This window comes from Pinus tabuliformis, chromosome 9 (genome assembly GCF_031772625.1).
Source record: "Pinus tabuliformis cultivar Carrire ecotype Pingquan chromosome 9, CPIR1, whole genome shotgun sequence".
Taxonomy (NCBI): domain Eukaryota; kingdom Viridiplantae; phylum Streptophyta; class Pinopsida; order Pinales; family Pinaceae; genus Pinus; species Pinus tabuliformis.
In genome coordinates, this window is record NC_142307.1 from 1,316,250,798 (window position 1) to 1,316,267,131 (window position 16,334).

The window sequence follows — 16,334 nt, forward strand, 5'->3', positions numbered from 1 at the left end:
GATGTTGGGAAGCACATTAGATCCTGCACCGCCTGCGCCATTACCAAACCAACCATCAAGAAGCAAGGCCTATATACTCCTCTACTTACTCCTAGTCGACCTTGGGAACCTATCTCCATGGATTACATGTCAGGCCTTCCTTCTACTAAGCACGACAACGACTGTGTTTTTGTGGGCGTCGACAAATTTTTAAGATGGCCATCATGGCAGCCTGCAAGAAGAGTGTCACAGTAGAGGCCACTATTAAGCTCTTCTTTGAGCGAGTTTGGGTACACTTTGGGATTCCACAATCCATTATCTCAGATCGGGACAACAAATTCCTAAGTGCATTTTGGTCGAGTCTTTGGTCGATGTTGGATACCAAACATGCTAAGTCCACGATGTTCCACCCCCAAATTGATGGCCAAACAGAGGTCATCAACAAGATGATTGTACACATTCTGCGCATGTACAACTCAAAGCATCCACGCACATGGGATGAAAGCCTCCCATATGTCTAACACAACTACAACAGAGCTCTCCATAGCTCAATGGGCCATAGCCCCTTTTAGGTAGGGATGAGATTTCAGCCATTATGTCCCATTGATGTGGCCATACCATTTATAGCTACTTAGGCAGATTCGGTTCATGTCCAGTCTGAAGCCGACAGGGCTAACAACTTCATTGAGCGCATTCAACACATCTGCCAGCAGGTCCATGATATATTGGACAAAGCCAATGCTAAGTACAAGCAGCGCCATGATCAACATCGAGTGCCACACAAGTTCCAGGTGGGCGACAAAGTTTGGCTACATTTGCAAAAGGAGTGCCTCGCTGGACCCCATCGCAAGCTTCACCCGCTCCGATATGGGCCATACACCATCACCAAGGTTGTAGGGGACAATGCCTTTGAGCTCAACATTCCACTGTTCCTTGGTCTGCACCCAGTGTTCAATGTAGACCGTCTTCAACCATACTTTCCACCATTGTTGGACACATTCGACATTGTAGAACAACTCACACCAACAGAGCTAAACCCAAACTGCATGGAACATGCCACAATTGATTGGATCTATGTTACTTGGGAGCAAAAGCGGGGAGCGGGAGCGAAAACAGGAGCGACATTTTTAGAAGCTCCCGGTTTGGGAGCGAATCCCGGAGCGATTTTTTAAAATATATATATATATATATATATATATATATATATATATATTTTATATTTTTCAATTTTTGATACATATATGTCAACAAAAACATGTAGAATGATGAATTAGACATAAAAAACATAAAAAAAAACATAAATTGATCATTGAACCATATCACATCAATCATCTAGAAGTTATAATCTTCATGAACCATGTCCACAAGTTAGTAAAATATATATTACAACTACAACATGTTGAGTCTCGTGAATCATGATTCATCAAATTCAATCTTAAAGTTTCAACTTCAAGCTTTCAAATTTGAAAATTCAATATATAACATTTATCATCATTGATCATCAAAGTTGTACTTGTAAGCTAAGTTTAACCATTACAAGAAATAATATCTTAGATATTTCTAAGTCCTAACTTCTAATTGTTAACATGAAATGAAATGTTATAAAATGAAACATGAATAATGAAATGAAATGAAACAACTTTAGTCTTTCACGAAGCATCATATTCATAATTCACAATCATTACCAATGAGTTATAATTGCCAACTTCAAACTTCAAATTTTCATTGTCACAGTCATATATTGTTTGCAAAAAATATCATTATGATATGAAAGAGTCAAGAGTCAAGAGTCAAAGACTCGAGACTCAACAGTTATGAAAACTAATAGAAACTAGAAAAGACAAGTAAACTGTAAATCTACATGTGGCCCTTGCCACGAGAGTCTTCAGGAGTATAAGCAGGTCGTGGTGGTCTTCTAGGAGTCTCCTGCACAGACCGATGACCAGAACTAGAAGGCACATGCCCTCCATGTGAGGGTGTAGATGGAGGTGGCAACAACAGCAAAGGAACAAGACTCGGACCTCGAGCACTGCTATTGGATGGTGGAGGTGGAGGTGGCATGGCTGCTGCAACTACAACTGCTTCATCTTCATCCCTTATAAGTTCCTCTTCCAGTTCTTCAAGATGCACTATACCATCCTCCAAATTGTCATCCTCTAGGTGATTGTCCCAAATTCTATATGTGGGATCCTCATAAGCCCGATCACGGTAATGACTCAACAACCTCAAGTTGTAGTGCACATAAACCAAGCTTTTTGCTCGGTTTTCATTGAGTCTGTTTCTTTTCACATTGTGTATGAAGCTGTAGGTGCTCCAACACCTCTCTGCAGAAGAAGTATTCACAACCCGTGATAGAACTTTTTTTGCCAATTTTGGCAAAAGTCCATGGCCGCCATATGTTTCCCACCATGTGAGAGCATCAAATCTGTCTCTGTCTTCCATTGCATGGAAGGTACCAAACAAACCAGTGCCACTGAAGTATTTGCCTATTTCAAGGCGCACAGCTGCACATTCCTCCCTGTCAGGTATCAACTTTTCTAATGCTTGCAAATATCCACTAGTTACCTCTGCATCTAAATGGGGTTTGGTCCTAATCCCACCCCCTAGTGCAGGTTGGCCCAACCAAGATGTAGAGTAGTATTTTGGCGTAAGGATATACGCCAAGCAATGTAGTGGAAGATTAAGTCTATTCCACCGTTCACACACACAATCATGAATCAGTTTGTACAAGTTGGGATCTCTGTTATGAACAATATCTTTTATTTGCCCCAACATGGTATCCATCTGCTCATACACCTCGCCAATCACTTGTTTGTCTGTATCTGCAAACCAAATCATGTGATAAATGGGCGTGGTGAAATCCAATACTTGCCTCACACTTGTCCAAAACTGACCATCAAGAGCGGCCTCCTCCACCAGTTCAAAACCTCGCATGTCAGCTGCATTTGTAGCCCTTTCCTTTAATACCTGCCAATGTGGACTTGATACCATGCTAGCCAATGACTCTCTTACCTTCAAAAGGCGCTTGAAGGTGAGGTAGTAGCTACCAAATTTGGTCTTCGCAATCTTCAACAACTCCAATCTCGAGTGACTGCGGAAAAGGCCATGGGTATTGCTATGATTTGTAATAAATTTTATCATTTGTTTGCCTTTCTTGTACAAATCACCAATCCATTTGTATTGTGCATTTTTGTTCTTGACAACATCATGCATCAGAAGGTTCAATGTGTGAACCAAACACCCAGACCAAAATATGTTGGGGTATTTATCCTCAATAATTGCTCCCGTTGCCTTACAATTAGGAGCATTATCACAGTATCAGTGATGACTTGGATGACATTGTATGGCCCTATACGGTCAATTGTTTCAAGTAATGCTTCTGCAATGTTGATGGCGGTCCTGAACTTGTCTGAGTAATCATGTGCAGTTAGAAAGATGGCACCACTAACAGACACAACAAGAACACTTATCAATGGCTTGCCTTTTACATTTGTCCATCCATCAGATACAATGGACACCCCATGGTCAGTCCAAGGACTTGTCATTCTATTCAAAGAATGTGATATTTTTACTTTTTCATGATCAAGTCCAACGGTTCTTGCCTTGTCATACCCAGGGCTCTTGTATCCTTTAGGGGCACCATTTATGGCAGAAACCATTTTGTGCCAATAAGGTGAGCGAAGAACATTGAATGGTATCCCACATGCATAGAGAAACCTGTAAACCTTTGAATCCACATTATTCCTACACCCCTCATCAAGGAAATCTGATATGGTTCTACACCTTAAAGCTAATGACCCGGTGCCTCCATATCCACTGCCTTGGGAGGATGCTGAAGGAGTTCTTTATTTGGCTCTATTCGTTGCTGACACCGCTGGACAAGTTTTGATTCCTATTTGTTTGTCTCCATCCCATGGCCTTTTCCCGTAAAGGTGTTTTCTGGCACGGGTGTATGAACTTGTGTAATCATTGTTGCAATGGGGGCAATGAAATTTAGTGGTTCGACCCCCTCTCCCTGCTTCAGGCCTGTTAACATATTTCCACAATGGGGTTTGGTCTTGTTTAGTTTTTTGAGAGTCATGTTCACCCTCCTCCAGCTCCTCCTCACCGGGGTTTTCATCAAATCCACTTTCTCCAGCTTCTTCATCCCCCTCTTCATTTTGGCCCCTCCGTTTCCTACTCTCCAGCACCATAATAACCATAAAAGGGACCAAGAAGAGGAAAATGCCAAGAAATATAGCCAGGTCCATGATGTTTGATATTTGTAGGCTTTTGAATCTGCAAATTAATTTAATTTATTTAGATTAATTAATTTAATTTAGATTTATGATTTTTTTACTAAATATAGTTAATAAACTAAATAAAACTAACTAAATTACTACCTAACTAAATTAAACTAATTAAACTAACTAAATTACTAAGTTACTTACCTCTTTGCATGCTTTCTCCTTGCTCCTCGGCGCTTGCTCCTTGCTCCTTTGCTCTTGCTCCTGTTGCTCCCGTCGTTGGCCGAATCGCTCCCGAAGTGAAAATTTAAAGCTCGGGAGCGATCGGGAGTGATCGCTCCTTGATCGCTCTCAAGCTGTAATTTTCACTCCGGGAGCGACGCTCTCGATTTTGGCAGTGAGCGGAATTTTTTTTATCGGGAGCGCGCTCCCAAATCGCTCCCGAGCCGCTCTCGCCCAGAGCGCGGATTGGGAGCGGGAGCGGGAGCGGGGTGGGGGAGCGCTCCCCCGCAACTCTGGATTGGATCATGGACACACATATCAAGAGCACTTGCCAGCAGAAGATCCAACTATATTGGGTTGTTAAAGCTGACCAACTCATGCACCAAGGCAAGTGGCTCACCAAGGACCAAGTTCAGCAGAAGTTTCCCCATCTCATGGAGGCATTCAACGCAATGGGGACGATTGATTCTTAAGGGGGGAGGACTGATCCAGGTGGATATTAGTGGCCACCTTCCTATTCCACTTGGACCCCCAACATTGTCTCTTTCAGTTTTTCAATGTCCTTAATTGTAGCACAGTTTACTATTTTTGGTAGTTTTTTGGGTCGTGAACTTTTGGAGCTGTTTTGAGGCCCTAAACGATATTTTTAGGGAAAACAGAGAGACTGAAAAAGTCTCAAAGAGGTTTGCCTGTTTGTTTTCGGCCTCCTCTTCGAGATCTTCGAAATGAGGTATTATGATAGCCAAACGGAGATCATATGCCAAAGTTACGATCCCGGGAAATTGATGTACCAATTTACCCAAATGGGGCCCACAGTTTTGGCGCTTCATCTCCTAGGGTTAGGTTTTTGTATGTTTAGGGTTTTCCATTGTTTCTCAATAATAAATAGGCCTTGGAGCCTCATTGTAATAGAGTCAGAGGCATGTAGCCGCCACATCTCTTCTCAGAGATAAGCTACCATCGCTCGAGCTAGTTTATTTTCATTCTGTTTGTAAGCATATTTAATATTCTGATACTAATGAGATAAAGTGTTATTTTTGTTGCATCTCTGTATTTATGGTTATATCTGTAATTTGTTGCGTTCCTGTTTAAGTTTGAATCATTCCACCAATCATTTTTTCTTGAAATAAGCCGCCAAGCCAACTTGCCACCCATTGCTAAATTGATAAGGTGGATGTCTTTGATGCTTAGGGCCTCGTGGGTTTTTGGAGCATGTACCCACTTAATTAAATGAGATCTTTTGGAGTTTGATTTCCTACCTTTCCAAAGGAATTTCCTTATTTATATGAGAAGGGAATATCTAACTCCTTTAGGAGTCGGTAGAGCAGTGAATTGATAAAAAGGAAGAGCGGAAAGGATAGATTGGTTTATGATAACTCTTCCAACTACATTCAGCCATTGCGCTCCACATTGAGAAAACTTTGATTTAAATTTGTGAAGTAATGGAGCTTGGGAAGGATGAGGGAAGGGCTTTAGAGAAATGGGGATCCCCAGGTACGAGAACGAGGACTAGGACTCTAGAACCATAAATCCCATTAAGTAATTTAGGAGTCTTTGTACATTAGGACTAATATTCCATGTGTAGATAAAGCTTTTAGTTCCATTAATTTGCCCTTTCGAGGCTGCAACAAAGCTGTCTAGTACCAAGCTGAAACAATTTGCTATGGCCACTGAGGCTCCCCCCAATAGTAAAGTGTCATGAGATAATTGAGAGTGACTTAAATTTTTTACCCCTCTTGCTAATCTGATCCCTGGTAAGGTCCCCAATATCCTTTCTTTTTCTAGCTTTCTGCTCAAAGAATTCACCATAATAATATACAACGAAGGAGATAAGGGGCATACCGCCTTATCCCACATGCGGCCTTGAAGAAGCTCACTGATTTACCATTGACTAATGTGGATATCCAAGGGCCCTCGATGCAGTTTGTTATCCATCTAATAAATTTATTGTCAAAGCCAAATTTCTTTAGAACAACAAATAGGAAGGAGTATTTTATTTTGTCAAAGGCATTAGCCATGTCTATCTTGATGACCTGCTTTTACTTTAGTGAAGAGCTTCTTGCACCATAACAATGTTATCCACTATTTGTCTTTACTTACAAAACTTCCCCGATTTTCTAAATTTAGCTTAGGCAATAACATCCTAAGGTTAGATGCAATAATTTTTTTGACACAATTTTATAAGAAACATTACAAAGAGAAATAGGCTGAAACCTAGAAAAGGAAGAGGGCTTGACCTCTTTTGGCACAAGGCAAGAAAGATGGAGTTAATCTCTCCTCCCACCTTGGAGTGGGGAAACATGTAAGTAATCATCCTACATGAATTGACTATGATAATTTGCCGGTAGTGTTAGTAGAAGTGAGCTGAAAATCCATCTGGATTTGGAGCTTTATATGGGCTGAAAGATTTTGGAATTCCAGATTTCGTCTTTTGTAATTGGCTTCAGTAATAACTCATTATCATTTTGAGTAGTCTAAAAGAGGGATATTTTCCAGCATTTCTCCCTTAACCTGAGGAAGAAGGGGACTTTGTTCAAAATACAGGTTTTTGTAGTGCTGGTAACCTTCCTCCTTGATACTATTAAAGGAGGAGATTTCTCTCTTCCACTAAAATTGATTTAATGACATTTTTCCATAGCCTCATTTTTGCTTGCTTATGGAATTTTTTTGTATTTCTGTCACTTTCGTTGAGCCATAGACCCCTAGATTTAAGCCTCCACATTTCTTCCTTTGCTTTCAAAGCATAATGGTTACATTCAAATATCTTTTTTTCCTCCATTGAGATCTCTACAAAGAGAGGGCTTTGCTCCATTTTTTGATGAATTGCTTCAAGATTTGATTTGAGAGATATTGTCTCCTTTTCTCTAGCTTTATACTTTTTCTTTTGCCCAAGCTTTTAGGGCTACTTTAGCCGCTTTAATTTTCTATTCCCAGACATAGAGGGGACCTGTTGACCCAAATGCTCCAGGGCTTGGAGATAATATTAGAGAGGCATGTTACCACTCAAACCAACAGGGGACCTAAAGGGGTTCCTAAGAGGGCAACTGCTAGGTTAAGGGCAACTGTGGAGGCTTAGCCCACTGTCACCACAGCTAAGTCTCCTTGCTCTTTACGGACTTTCACCGATGGGAGGAGTCCCGGTAGTGTAGGGATTCACTTGTAAAGTATATGTCAATGGATAGGTGAGAAGTGACCTTGAAAACCCTTTCCCAAGGATGGAGTGAAGAATGGAGCTTGCTTGCTCTTTAAGCAAGGGACTTGGTCCACCAGGGATAAGGGGTGAGGATTGGAGGGTTGAGGGAGAAAGGATAGGCTTATGAACAAGTTTCTCAATCCCTATAATCCTTGGGAAACTTGGATTCCCAAATGGTCCTTGACAAATAGTTTTTATTGAGAAGTGGGACCACACGGGGCCAAGTGGACCCAAGCTAGGTTTGGGGATGGAATGTAGCAACCAATGATGTTCCTATCCTGGACAAGGTGAAGGGAAAGGACCAAACAAGAATACTTTCTTCAAAAGGTTGAATTGATCCTATTGAGGTCTAGCCTTGGGGATGCCTAGGCACAATTTGATCCTAGAGGTAGGACTTGAGATTCCTGGAGATTCCACTATTAGAATTGCTTCAAATTTGGAGGAGAGGGAGGGGAACTACCAACGCAGTAGCCTATAGGAGATCGAAATTTTTCCTTGGGTCAATTCCCGGGAAATTGCTGCCCTAGGTGACCTAATGAGGCTAGACTTGGGGAGAAAGGGGAAAATGGTTAAAGTTGAAATGATCACCCTTTTTGAAGGATAAGTGCCTAGTTCACTTGGGGATATGGAGTCAAGGATAATGATGAGTAAGAACTTGGTTTCTTGATCAAGGAGGCCCAGAAAGTCAACTTCGTCCAATGTTGAGAGAGAAAAGAAAAGTGACCTTCAAGCATTTATACTTCAAAGCAAATGATGCAAGCTTTTCGAGATAAATAAATCTCTTGGACATTTCATTCATATAACATTGGCCCATACATTAAATTAGCTAAAACATGCTCAATTCCACATTTCGATAATGAAACAACTAGCCCTAATTTTAGTAGTATGTAGCAACAGGAATAATAGCATCAAAATTTACTTACTACGTTATAGAGTATATCCAACCAACATTTCGTTTGCTCAATAAAGCTCAAAGACGAGAAATAGCCCAAATCCATACATCGAAATTCATCCATCTCCAAAAATATCCACCAAAGAAAATGAGCTAGAATTCTCTATGATTAGAGAGATCCCAAGTCAAGTGATGATACAAATGAATGTATCTAACATCAATATATAGCCTCCTAATGAGTTCGAATTAGCCTATGGGCCCCTAAAGATAAAATAATGTGCAAATAATAACTCCTAATGGTGACAAGGCCATTATACTAGCTCATAATGTAAAAACAAGCCTGATAAGGGGCCAAATAATGATGTATGCATGTCGTAGGGCCCTCTAAAGGTTCAATAACATCATGAAGTGCCATATTGAGGAATAAATTCCTCGAAATATGATGGATAAGGGGGTGGCCCCTTGTTCTCCAAGTAGTAGACTTGTGGTGCTCTCAGTGGGTCTAAGGGCACCTCAGTGACCCCATGAGTCTCCATATGGATCGAAGATGCTTGTAGATCCTCTACTATGGTCCAAGTGGTGGAATGAATGCTGCCATGACATCGTACAAGTGCTAGGGCATCTGCCAAGAGTGTGGGGCTCCTGTGGGGGCCTGCTGGGCATAATGTACCAATCATGTCACCATCGTCCCAAAAGTGGATCGCTAGTACTCTGTGAACATCCATGGAGTGCTGTCTGCTACTGTGGAGGCCCATGTCTCTCTATGCACAACCTACATGTGTCAATGTGGACCTCTGGTGGTCAGGATCCCATATAGGGAAGCCAAACCCAAATGAAAACCACCTACAATCCTGCATAAGATCCAATGCATCCCCAAGGCTTCTAGTACAATCAATCATTAGAATAATCGGGTAAAGGAGCTTACAAACCATGGATAACAAAGTGGGCACTTCATAATAGCATGTCCTTTCGTAGTGGGCTTTGGCATGTGCTAGTGCCTTGAAACTCCAAAGGGGGTTAGCCAAGTACCTTATTAGGTGGTTTCAGTCCTTAGAGGGGATAGTATGTCCAAGGTACACCCTTCTAATGGGGTGGCAAGTGACAAATAGTTGAGATGGAATAGGGAATGAGAGGGGCAACCCTGGGCCACATAATGGGGCATAGGGGTAGCTAGATAAGGGGAAGCCCACACTTGGGTATATAATGTATAGGAGGGAGCAGTCGTGGTACATGAGGTGCCCTGACCTTGATTTTTCCACCCTTCTTTATATGCCTTTTGCCTTTTATGGATTTCCTTTAATTCACTGCTCAGGGCTCAAAGGACAAGAGCATGATGTGTATAATATAGCAGTGATTACCTCTTTTGAGGTAGGGTGGTTCATTGCCCTCCAGGGGTTGGGACAATCATGGGTTCTTGAATGATAGAGGAGGCTCATCTAGGGCCTATGGAACCAGGGTGATGGCCATGGATGGGGTAGAGATCATGTGTTGGCTTTTGCCCACGTGCTAATTATTTTTGTCCCGGCCATCTTTTGCATTTTGTGGTACAATTTCTTGTTAAATGTGGCCAATTATGCTTTTCTTCTTTTTTTAGTTGCCTCAATCTCCGGGGCATCATTTTAGGCCTGATCCAAGGTGGGGGGCAAAGGGGATAAGGAGGCTGGCCCTATGTGGACGAAGAATGGGAATGTGGACCCAGGTGCGAGAAATGATGAATGGGGGTATAAAGAGTGGAAAGGGAGTAGTATGTGCGGGTAAAGGAGCGAGACCACACACTCAAAGTTAGGGTTTCCCAAATAGTACCACCCTAGAACCAAATGGTCAATAAAGGAGATCCCACGAGACTAAGATCCAAGGGTAACAACCAAAAGGGGTCAAGGGGATAGGAGCACAAACTAAGCCCACTCTTTCCGCCAAATCCCCCCACCAATCCATACCCAGAAGTATCCATGATAAGTAAACCCAATACTCAATTACCAAATGACAAGACATACCTTTAGATTTGGGAGGCCCACCTTCAAACATACGATTAGTATAGGTGGGTGAGGGACCACATGGCTGGCTCAGGTGGCAGAGAAATGGCACAACGAGCTAGTAGGAGGCATCAAGGGGCTGCTGGCTGCCGACTGCTGACTGAGGGTCATAATGGAGATAAAATTCTCATGGGGATATCACCCACAAAGTGGTGGGTAACAAGGCCTTCTGAAGGGATCCAAAGAAGATTGAACCGAAATGGAAGAGGGCCTTAATTTTTTAGTTCATGAAGTTCTAAAACAATGGGCTTATGGTTTGAGCTTCCCCAAGCCAATGCTTTGGAGGATAGAGAGAAATGTTGAACTAGAAATTCACTACTTACTAGAAACCCATCCAATGTTTGCCATCATGTTCCTTGGTCCAACCCTCTGGTTATTCCACATGAATTTGCTTTTGTTAGTTTGATATCTAGCAAGTCCAAATGCATTATTAGATCTTCCATATGCTCTCTAGATGGATCTCTAACTTGTGATCCACATCTTTTCACCCATGGATGCAAAATGGTATTAAAATCACCCCCAAAATTGAGACTGGATGATTGAGTTAGATCATCCATACTACGAAGAGAATTCCATCAAATAAATTTGTCTTGATAAGAAACTGGCATATAGGCATTAATAATAGAACACACCTTTTGTGAAGGCAAATGGAGAAGGATGAGGGCTACACTAAAGTGCCCCAAAGAGTGTAGACCCCGCCTAAAGCACCTTTTGAGCTTGTTGCTGAGGCTTTCACTACCTCTCCATACGCTCTTACCTTCAATCAAAATTTCCTCCTCTCTCATTTTAATCTTCTTCTCTAATCAGATTGTTAATTTTTGTTTTTTTTGTTTTTCATTCCCAAGTCCTCAACAGTTCTAGGAGACCACCTTCATCACTTACTTGTGGATCTTGTACATCCCCCTTGGGGAGGAACCATGCATATCTGTTTCGTTGCACTTCTAGTGATTTTAATCAATGCTTCATTGATTGATTTTTGAGTTCCCAACTCTAAATCCTTATCAGCTTGCTCAGAGTGAAGATCTTTATTTGATTTTCTTCCTGCTTATCTATGTGGCCTTTCCATAGGAATATCATGAGCAATGCGTTTCTAGGGAGCTCATCTGGTGGAGCATAGCTGGGAGGGTTGATGGAGGTCTTTGTGGAGAGAAAGGCTTCTCCTTCTTTTGATTCTTCTTCCTCCATAACTTGCATAGGGAGTGGGACATCTTCAAGTGGAGGCATACCTTCTTCCTCTTGCTCTCCTAGGGAAGATTCCTTCTCATGAAGATCTTCAAAATTTTTGCAGCATCCTCTATATTCCCCAGTTCATTTTGTACTTTAAACTGATTGTTGAGAGAGATTTTACAACCAACTTGCAGAGTCGTTGAAGAGTGATACCTTGAAGGATACTGTGGGGGAGCGATACCTTAGGGCCAATTTGATTCTCAGGAGCCTGAGGGGGAATTTGTGGCTTTGAGGGACCTCTTCTTCTCTTGGTAGTCTACCAATTATCTCCTTCTTCCATCTGGGAGGAAGCATCTGAAGATTTTGAACAATTTCTGGCAAAATGAAAATATTGATGACAAACCTTGCATTTGAAGGGAAGTTGGTCATAGTCAACTTCTTGGAGGGAGGTCTAGTTATCTAAAAAGATAGTTGTATTGCTTTTGGGAGGCCTTTTCGCAATCGACTTCAACACAAATGTGGGCACAAGCAAACGCCTTATCCTTGGGTTCTGCTCTATCTATATACTTTCCTAGGGCATTGCTAATATTTTTTAAAGTTTCATCATTCCAACAGCGGAGGGGAAAGTAGGGGAGTTTTCCCTAGACAGGAATTGCAAACCAAACATCATTTTCAAGGTTGAAATCTGGACTCCATCTGTCTAGATATAAGCCTTAAGCTCCCATAAAATAAGGACCACTTATGAGTATTAAGTCTCTATTAGATTTATCTTGAAAATAAAAGGTAAAAAAACCCCTTCCACAGAAGGAGGTTGAGACTTTTCTTTTAACTAGAGGCCTTCAATTCTTATCTAGCCAAACATTTAGTGATTTAGGGATTTAGGGGAGGGCAAAATCCCTGTGAATTGGCCCACCATACCTTGATCCACCTACCAAAGTGCCATAGTGCACGATTTTGCAATGTTTAGCACGGCTTTTGGAATTTCTTTAGTCTTCTTCACAAAAGTAGGGCACAACCTTGGGATTTTGGACTGCGCCAATATAATAGTGTTAAATGCATCGATGTCAAGGCCTAAGGGATTGCAGGAGGTCAACTAGGGTTTTGGAAGCTTAGAGCACATAGCCTGTTGTCGGATCTCTAGGTTGGTTGGACTAAATTTTAGGACAAGGCAAGGGTATTGATTTTTAAATCCTCAGTATCTTCAAAGTTTACAATACAATTGTGCAAGCTGAACTCTCTAAGTGTACTATACAATTTCACAAGCCATCTTAACAATAGCAGATTGGAATTCTTGTATTTGGGATTTGTGAATGCTTCCAGAGGAATCGTCTGAAATCCTAAATTCCAGAAACCTATTATAATTACCTGAAGGTAAGACACCTTTTGCGGTATTAATCCAGAGGTATGTGAAGTCACCTAGCCTTGAATTAATGGCCATGGTGGTTCTATCACTTATGGGCCACCCTTGTAAGGGCAAGCTGGCCACTTTTGTGAGATTTGAGTCCCTATGGGAGCTAAGACAATACCTTGCTCTTACCAACCTGGTTAACTTTTCGTGGCTGGAAGTCTGTATTCAACAGAGGTGGTTCGAAGATTTGACTGTAGATCTATATTCACAACCTTGAGCATTTCTTCCATACAATCTAAAGAAAGATTTCCTGAATATATGATTTGATTGTGCTGCATTTGAAAGGCATCATGTAGGAATTGTGGCACAACATGCATTTGGACATCTGAGAAGCAACCATTGTTATGCAGTCTATTAATTCCTCTTCATGTCACTTTGTTCCTGGACTGATTCTGTAATGAGATTCACTTAATTGCATGTGCCATAACATCTTAAAAATCTAGCAAGTGGTAGTGTCTTTTCTATGAGTTACTGGGGCAAAGCTGACGCAATTGGGTAGAGTTCAGTTGGAGGTCCTTGTTCACTACTGACTCACTGAGTAATCCTTATAGTCTATTTTTGCACCCACAATTGGCTGTAACCCAACAAGGAGAGAGAGCGTTAGAAATCAAATTAAATTCAAACCTGTTGAATTAGCGGAGTACCAAAGAAAGTTCTGCTTCAAATTCCATGATAATTGCCTGCTAGCCTGCAAGTCATTATGTGTTGCAAATGAACTTTTCAACTTGATTAGGTTGACTGCTGGTTTATGATTTTGAGGCTGAGGATGAGGAGATTGAAGATGAACTCACTGGTGCTAGTGACAGGTATCCCCTTGCCAATTTCTGCCATCATGGGATTAGTTTGACCTCAAATTATAACAATCTGATGCTGTTATTAGAAAACAGTCATAATAATCTTGATAACTGATTGATTTTGGTAGTGCTCACTGCCTTATTGATGTTGTTGTATTCTTGGATGGTGCTTATGGTAAAGATCATGTTAAAAGTTGGGACATCATGTTGTTTTAGTAATCTTGGTTGGTGAATTTGCAACAGTGAAGATTGGCAATTATGTATATGAGCCTATATCCACAAATAATTTTTGACATCCGTGTATGTTTACAATGCTTGCACATTTTGCATAACAACCAATTATAGTATCCATGATCGCTTGGACCTTCATGGTATCATATGAGGTGGATCAAAGTTCAATGAGGAAGGCCAGAGCCATTTTTTAAAGGCAACAGTCTTGACTAGTGAAGTATTATTTGGGGCTGTCTGAATTTGCCTAAGATGGTCTTTCTTACATACAGATATTTTATGGTATGCGAAAGGAGACAGAGTGAGCTGGCCATGATATGTTATAGCATGATTCCAAGCATTTTTTCATCATTTGTTTAGTTCCTTTTATAATATATGGTGTCTATATGCAAGGCTACTTCATCTTATATATCACCTATTTTGTTATAAATGCATTGTCACATGCAGTGAAAAATTGGTATAATTGTTCTAGTTTGGAGTTTTATTACTTCAAAGTTCCAACTATAGACAATCATCCGGTGACTCTAAACTTGTATCTATTCAACTTTTGCAGGTGGTTTTTGGGATATACTTCATGTGATGCTTGTGGTAGGCTTTTTATAAAAGGAAAATATTGTCCAATTTGTTTAAAGGCAAGTCATTAAATCCCTAAGTTCTCCCTTTTACTTTACATGGAATAGTCAAAGCTTTTTCAATTATGCAGCCTATCAACCAAAAATTGCCATTTGTACTTACATTGTTATCTAATTCCTCCGCATAGCATTTGCCTTTTTTCTTATATTGTTATGTAATTCATCAGCAAGCTTGTAATAGTTGGAGGGGGTAGATGAAGAAGTCTGAAGGAACATCCTCTATGCATGCATATGATCATTATTGATAATATAGTTCTATTTAAAAGTTAACCTATCTTTTTGAGCTTCATTTGATACAATGCTTCTGTAGGTCATCGTTTGCACCAGTCTATGTGGGAATAGCAGCAGTTTATATTTGGTATATTAGTTAAATGTTGCAAGAGTATAATGTACTAGCAAAGGACATGCCTGAAAATTAGATGACTCATATTTTTTTTTGCAGGTATACAGGGACTCTGAGTCAACACCTATGGTGTGCTGTGATGCTTGTGAACGTTGGGTACACTGTGTTTGTGATGGCATCAGGTTTTATTCAACTTCTTTATTTGTTATATATCTACCTTGTTTGTTTTTAGTTGCCTGCACTAATCAGCTCATGCATATTTTTGTTTCTAATCTTTCTTCAAGTTATTTTTTCTGGAGAAATATGGTCAGTCACTTGCCCATGTAGTAAGTGTTCCAAGTGCCAACACGTCTGCCTTGCCAGCCCTCTCTGGATTCCCCCTCTTTTCCCTGGTTTCCTTGATGGAGGACAGCAGTAACCGCTAGCCAAAATACCAAATGTCTCCCAAGGAACTCAATTGGATTTGATCCCAAAGCCCCTGTGAACATTTGCACATGAGCATCTACCAATATAGCTAACCCTTGGGGCTCTTTCTTTAAGCTCCGTGAATAATTGGCATGACCCTTTTACTATGTAGTATGAGCCCATTGCTTTGATAAGTAAGAGAGCTACACATTTATTAAAGGGTTAGGAATTTCGGTAGAAATTAGAATATTGACAATTGCCTTTCGCCAACAGAGAAAATAGGAGCAATTACACCTTTATTTTGAGAGCTATATTGCATGAAATGTCTAGGAACTTGGCGTTTTGTGCCGTACCAGTACCTAAAACACCAAAACTTGGGTGTTGTACTGTCATATATGAGAGTTAATATAGACATGGTTTTCCTTCTAAATTGTCATCTATGGGTCTTATTCTTTTTTTCTTGCAAGATATATATATATCCGGAAGTGGTCCACAAACCTTGAAGATCGGTGACCGCTACATCCATGGAATATTTGTACCACGCAGATCCACTCGAAGTGATCACCTCTTGCTGGCTCAACAATAGAACCTGACCTTGAGAGTGTCGAGAGAATTCAACCCATGACCTCTCAATAGCAAAGGTGCTTTAACGACAGGGACTCGACCAATTGAGCTAACCCTCAAGGTGTTATATATATATGTGATGTTTCAGCTGACATTTCCATTTCTGGGTGGTGATGTTTCTAAAAGTACTTGTTTTGGAAAACTCCAAAACGTTTCGGTGTTTCGTGCAACATGGTTTGAGAGATAAG

General features: G+C 40.9%; 1 protein-coding gene across 1 annotated transcript in view; it reads left to right on the top strand.

Annotated features, from left to right (window-relative positions):
- The window catches only part of LOC149153383 (PHD finger family protein), an 81,373-nt gene that overhangs the window by 13,191 nt on the left and 51,848 nt on the right, over positions 1-16,334 (top strand). The window contains exons 7-8 of the mRNA XM_089442503.1: positions 14,696-14,774; positions 15,217-15,299. Coding sequence (XP_089298629.1) covers positions 14,696-14,774; positions 15,217-15,299 — 162 coding nt within the window. The remainder of the gene's footprint in view (positions 1-14,695; positions 14,775-15,216; positions 15,300-16,334) is intronic.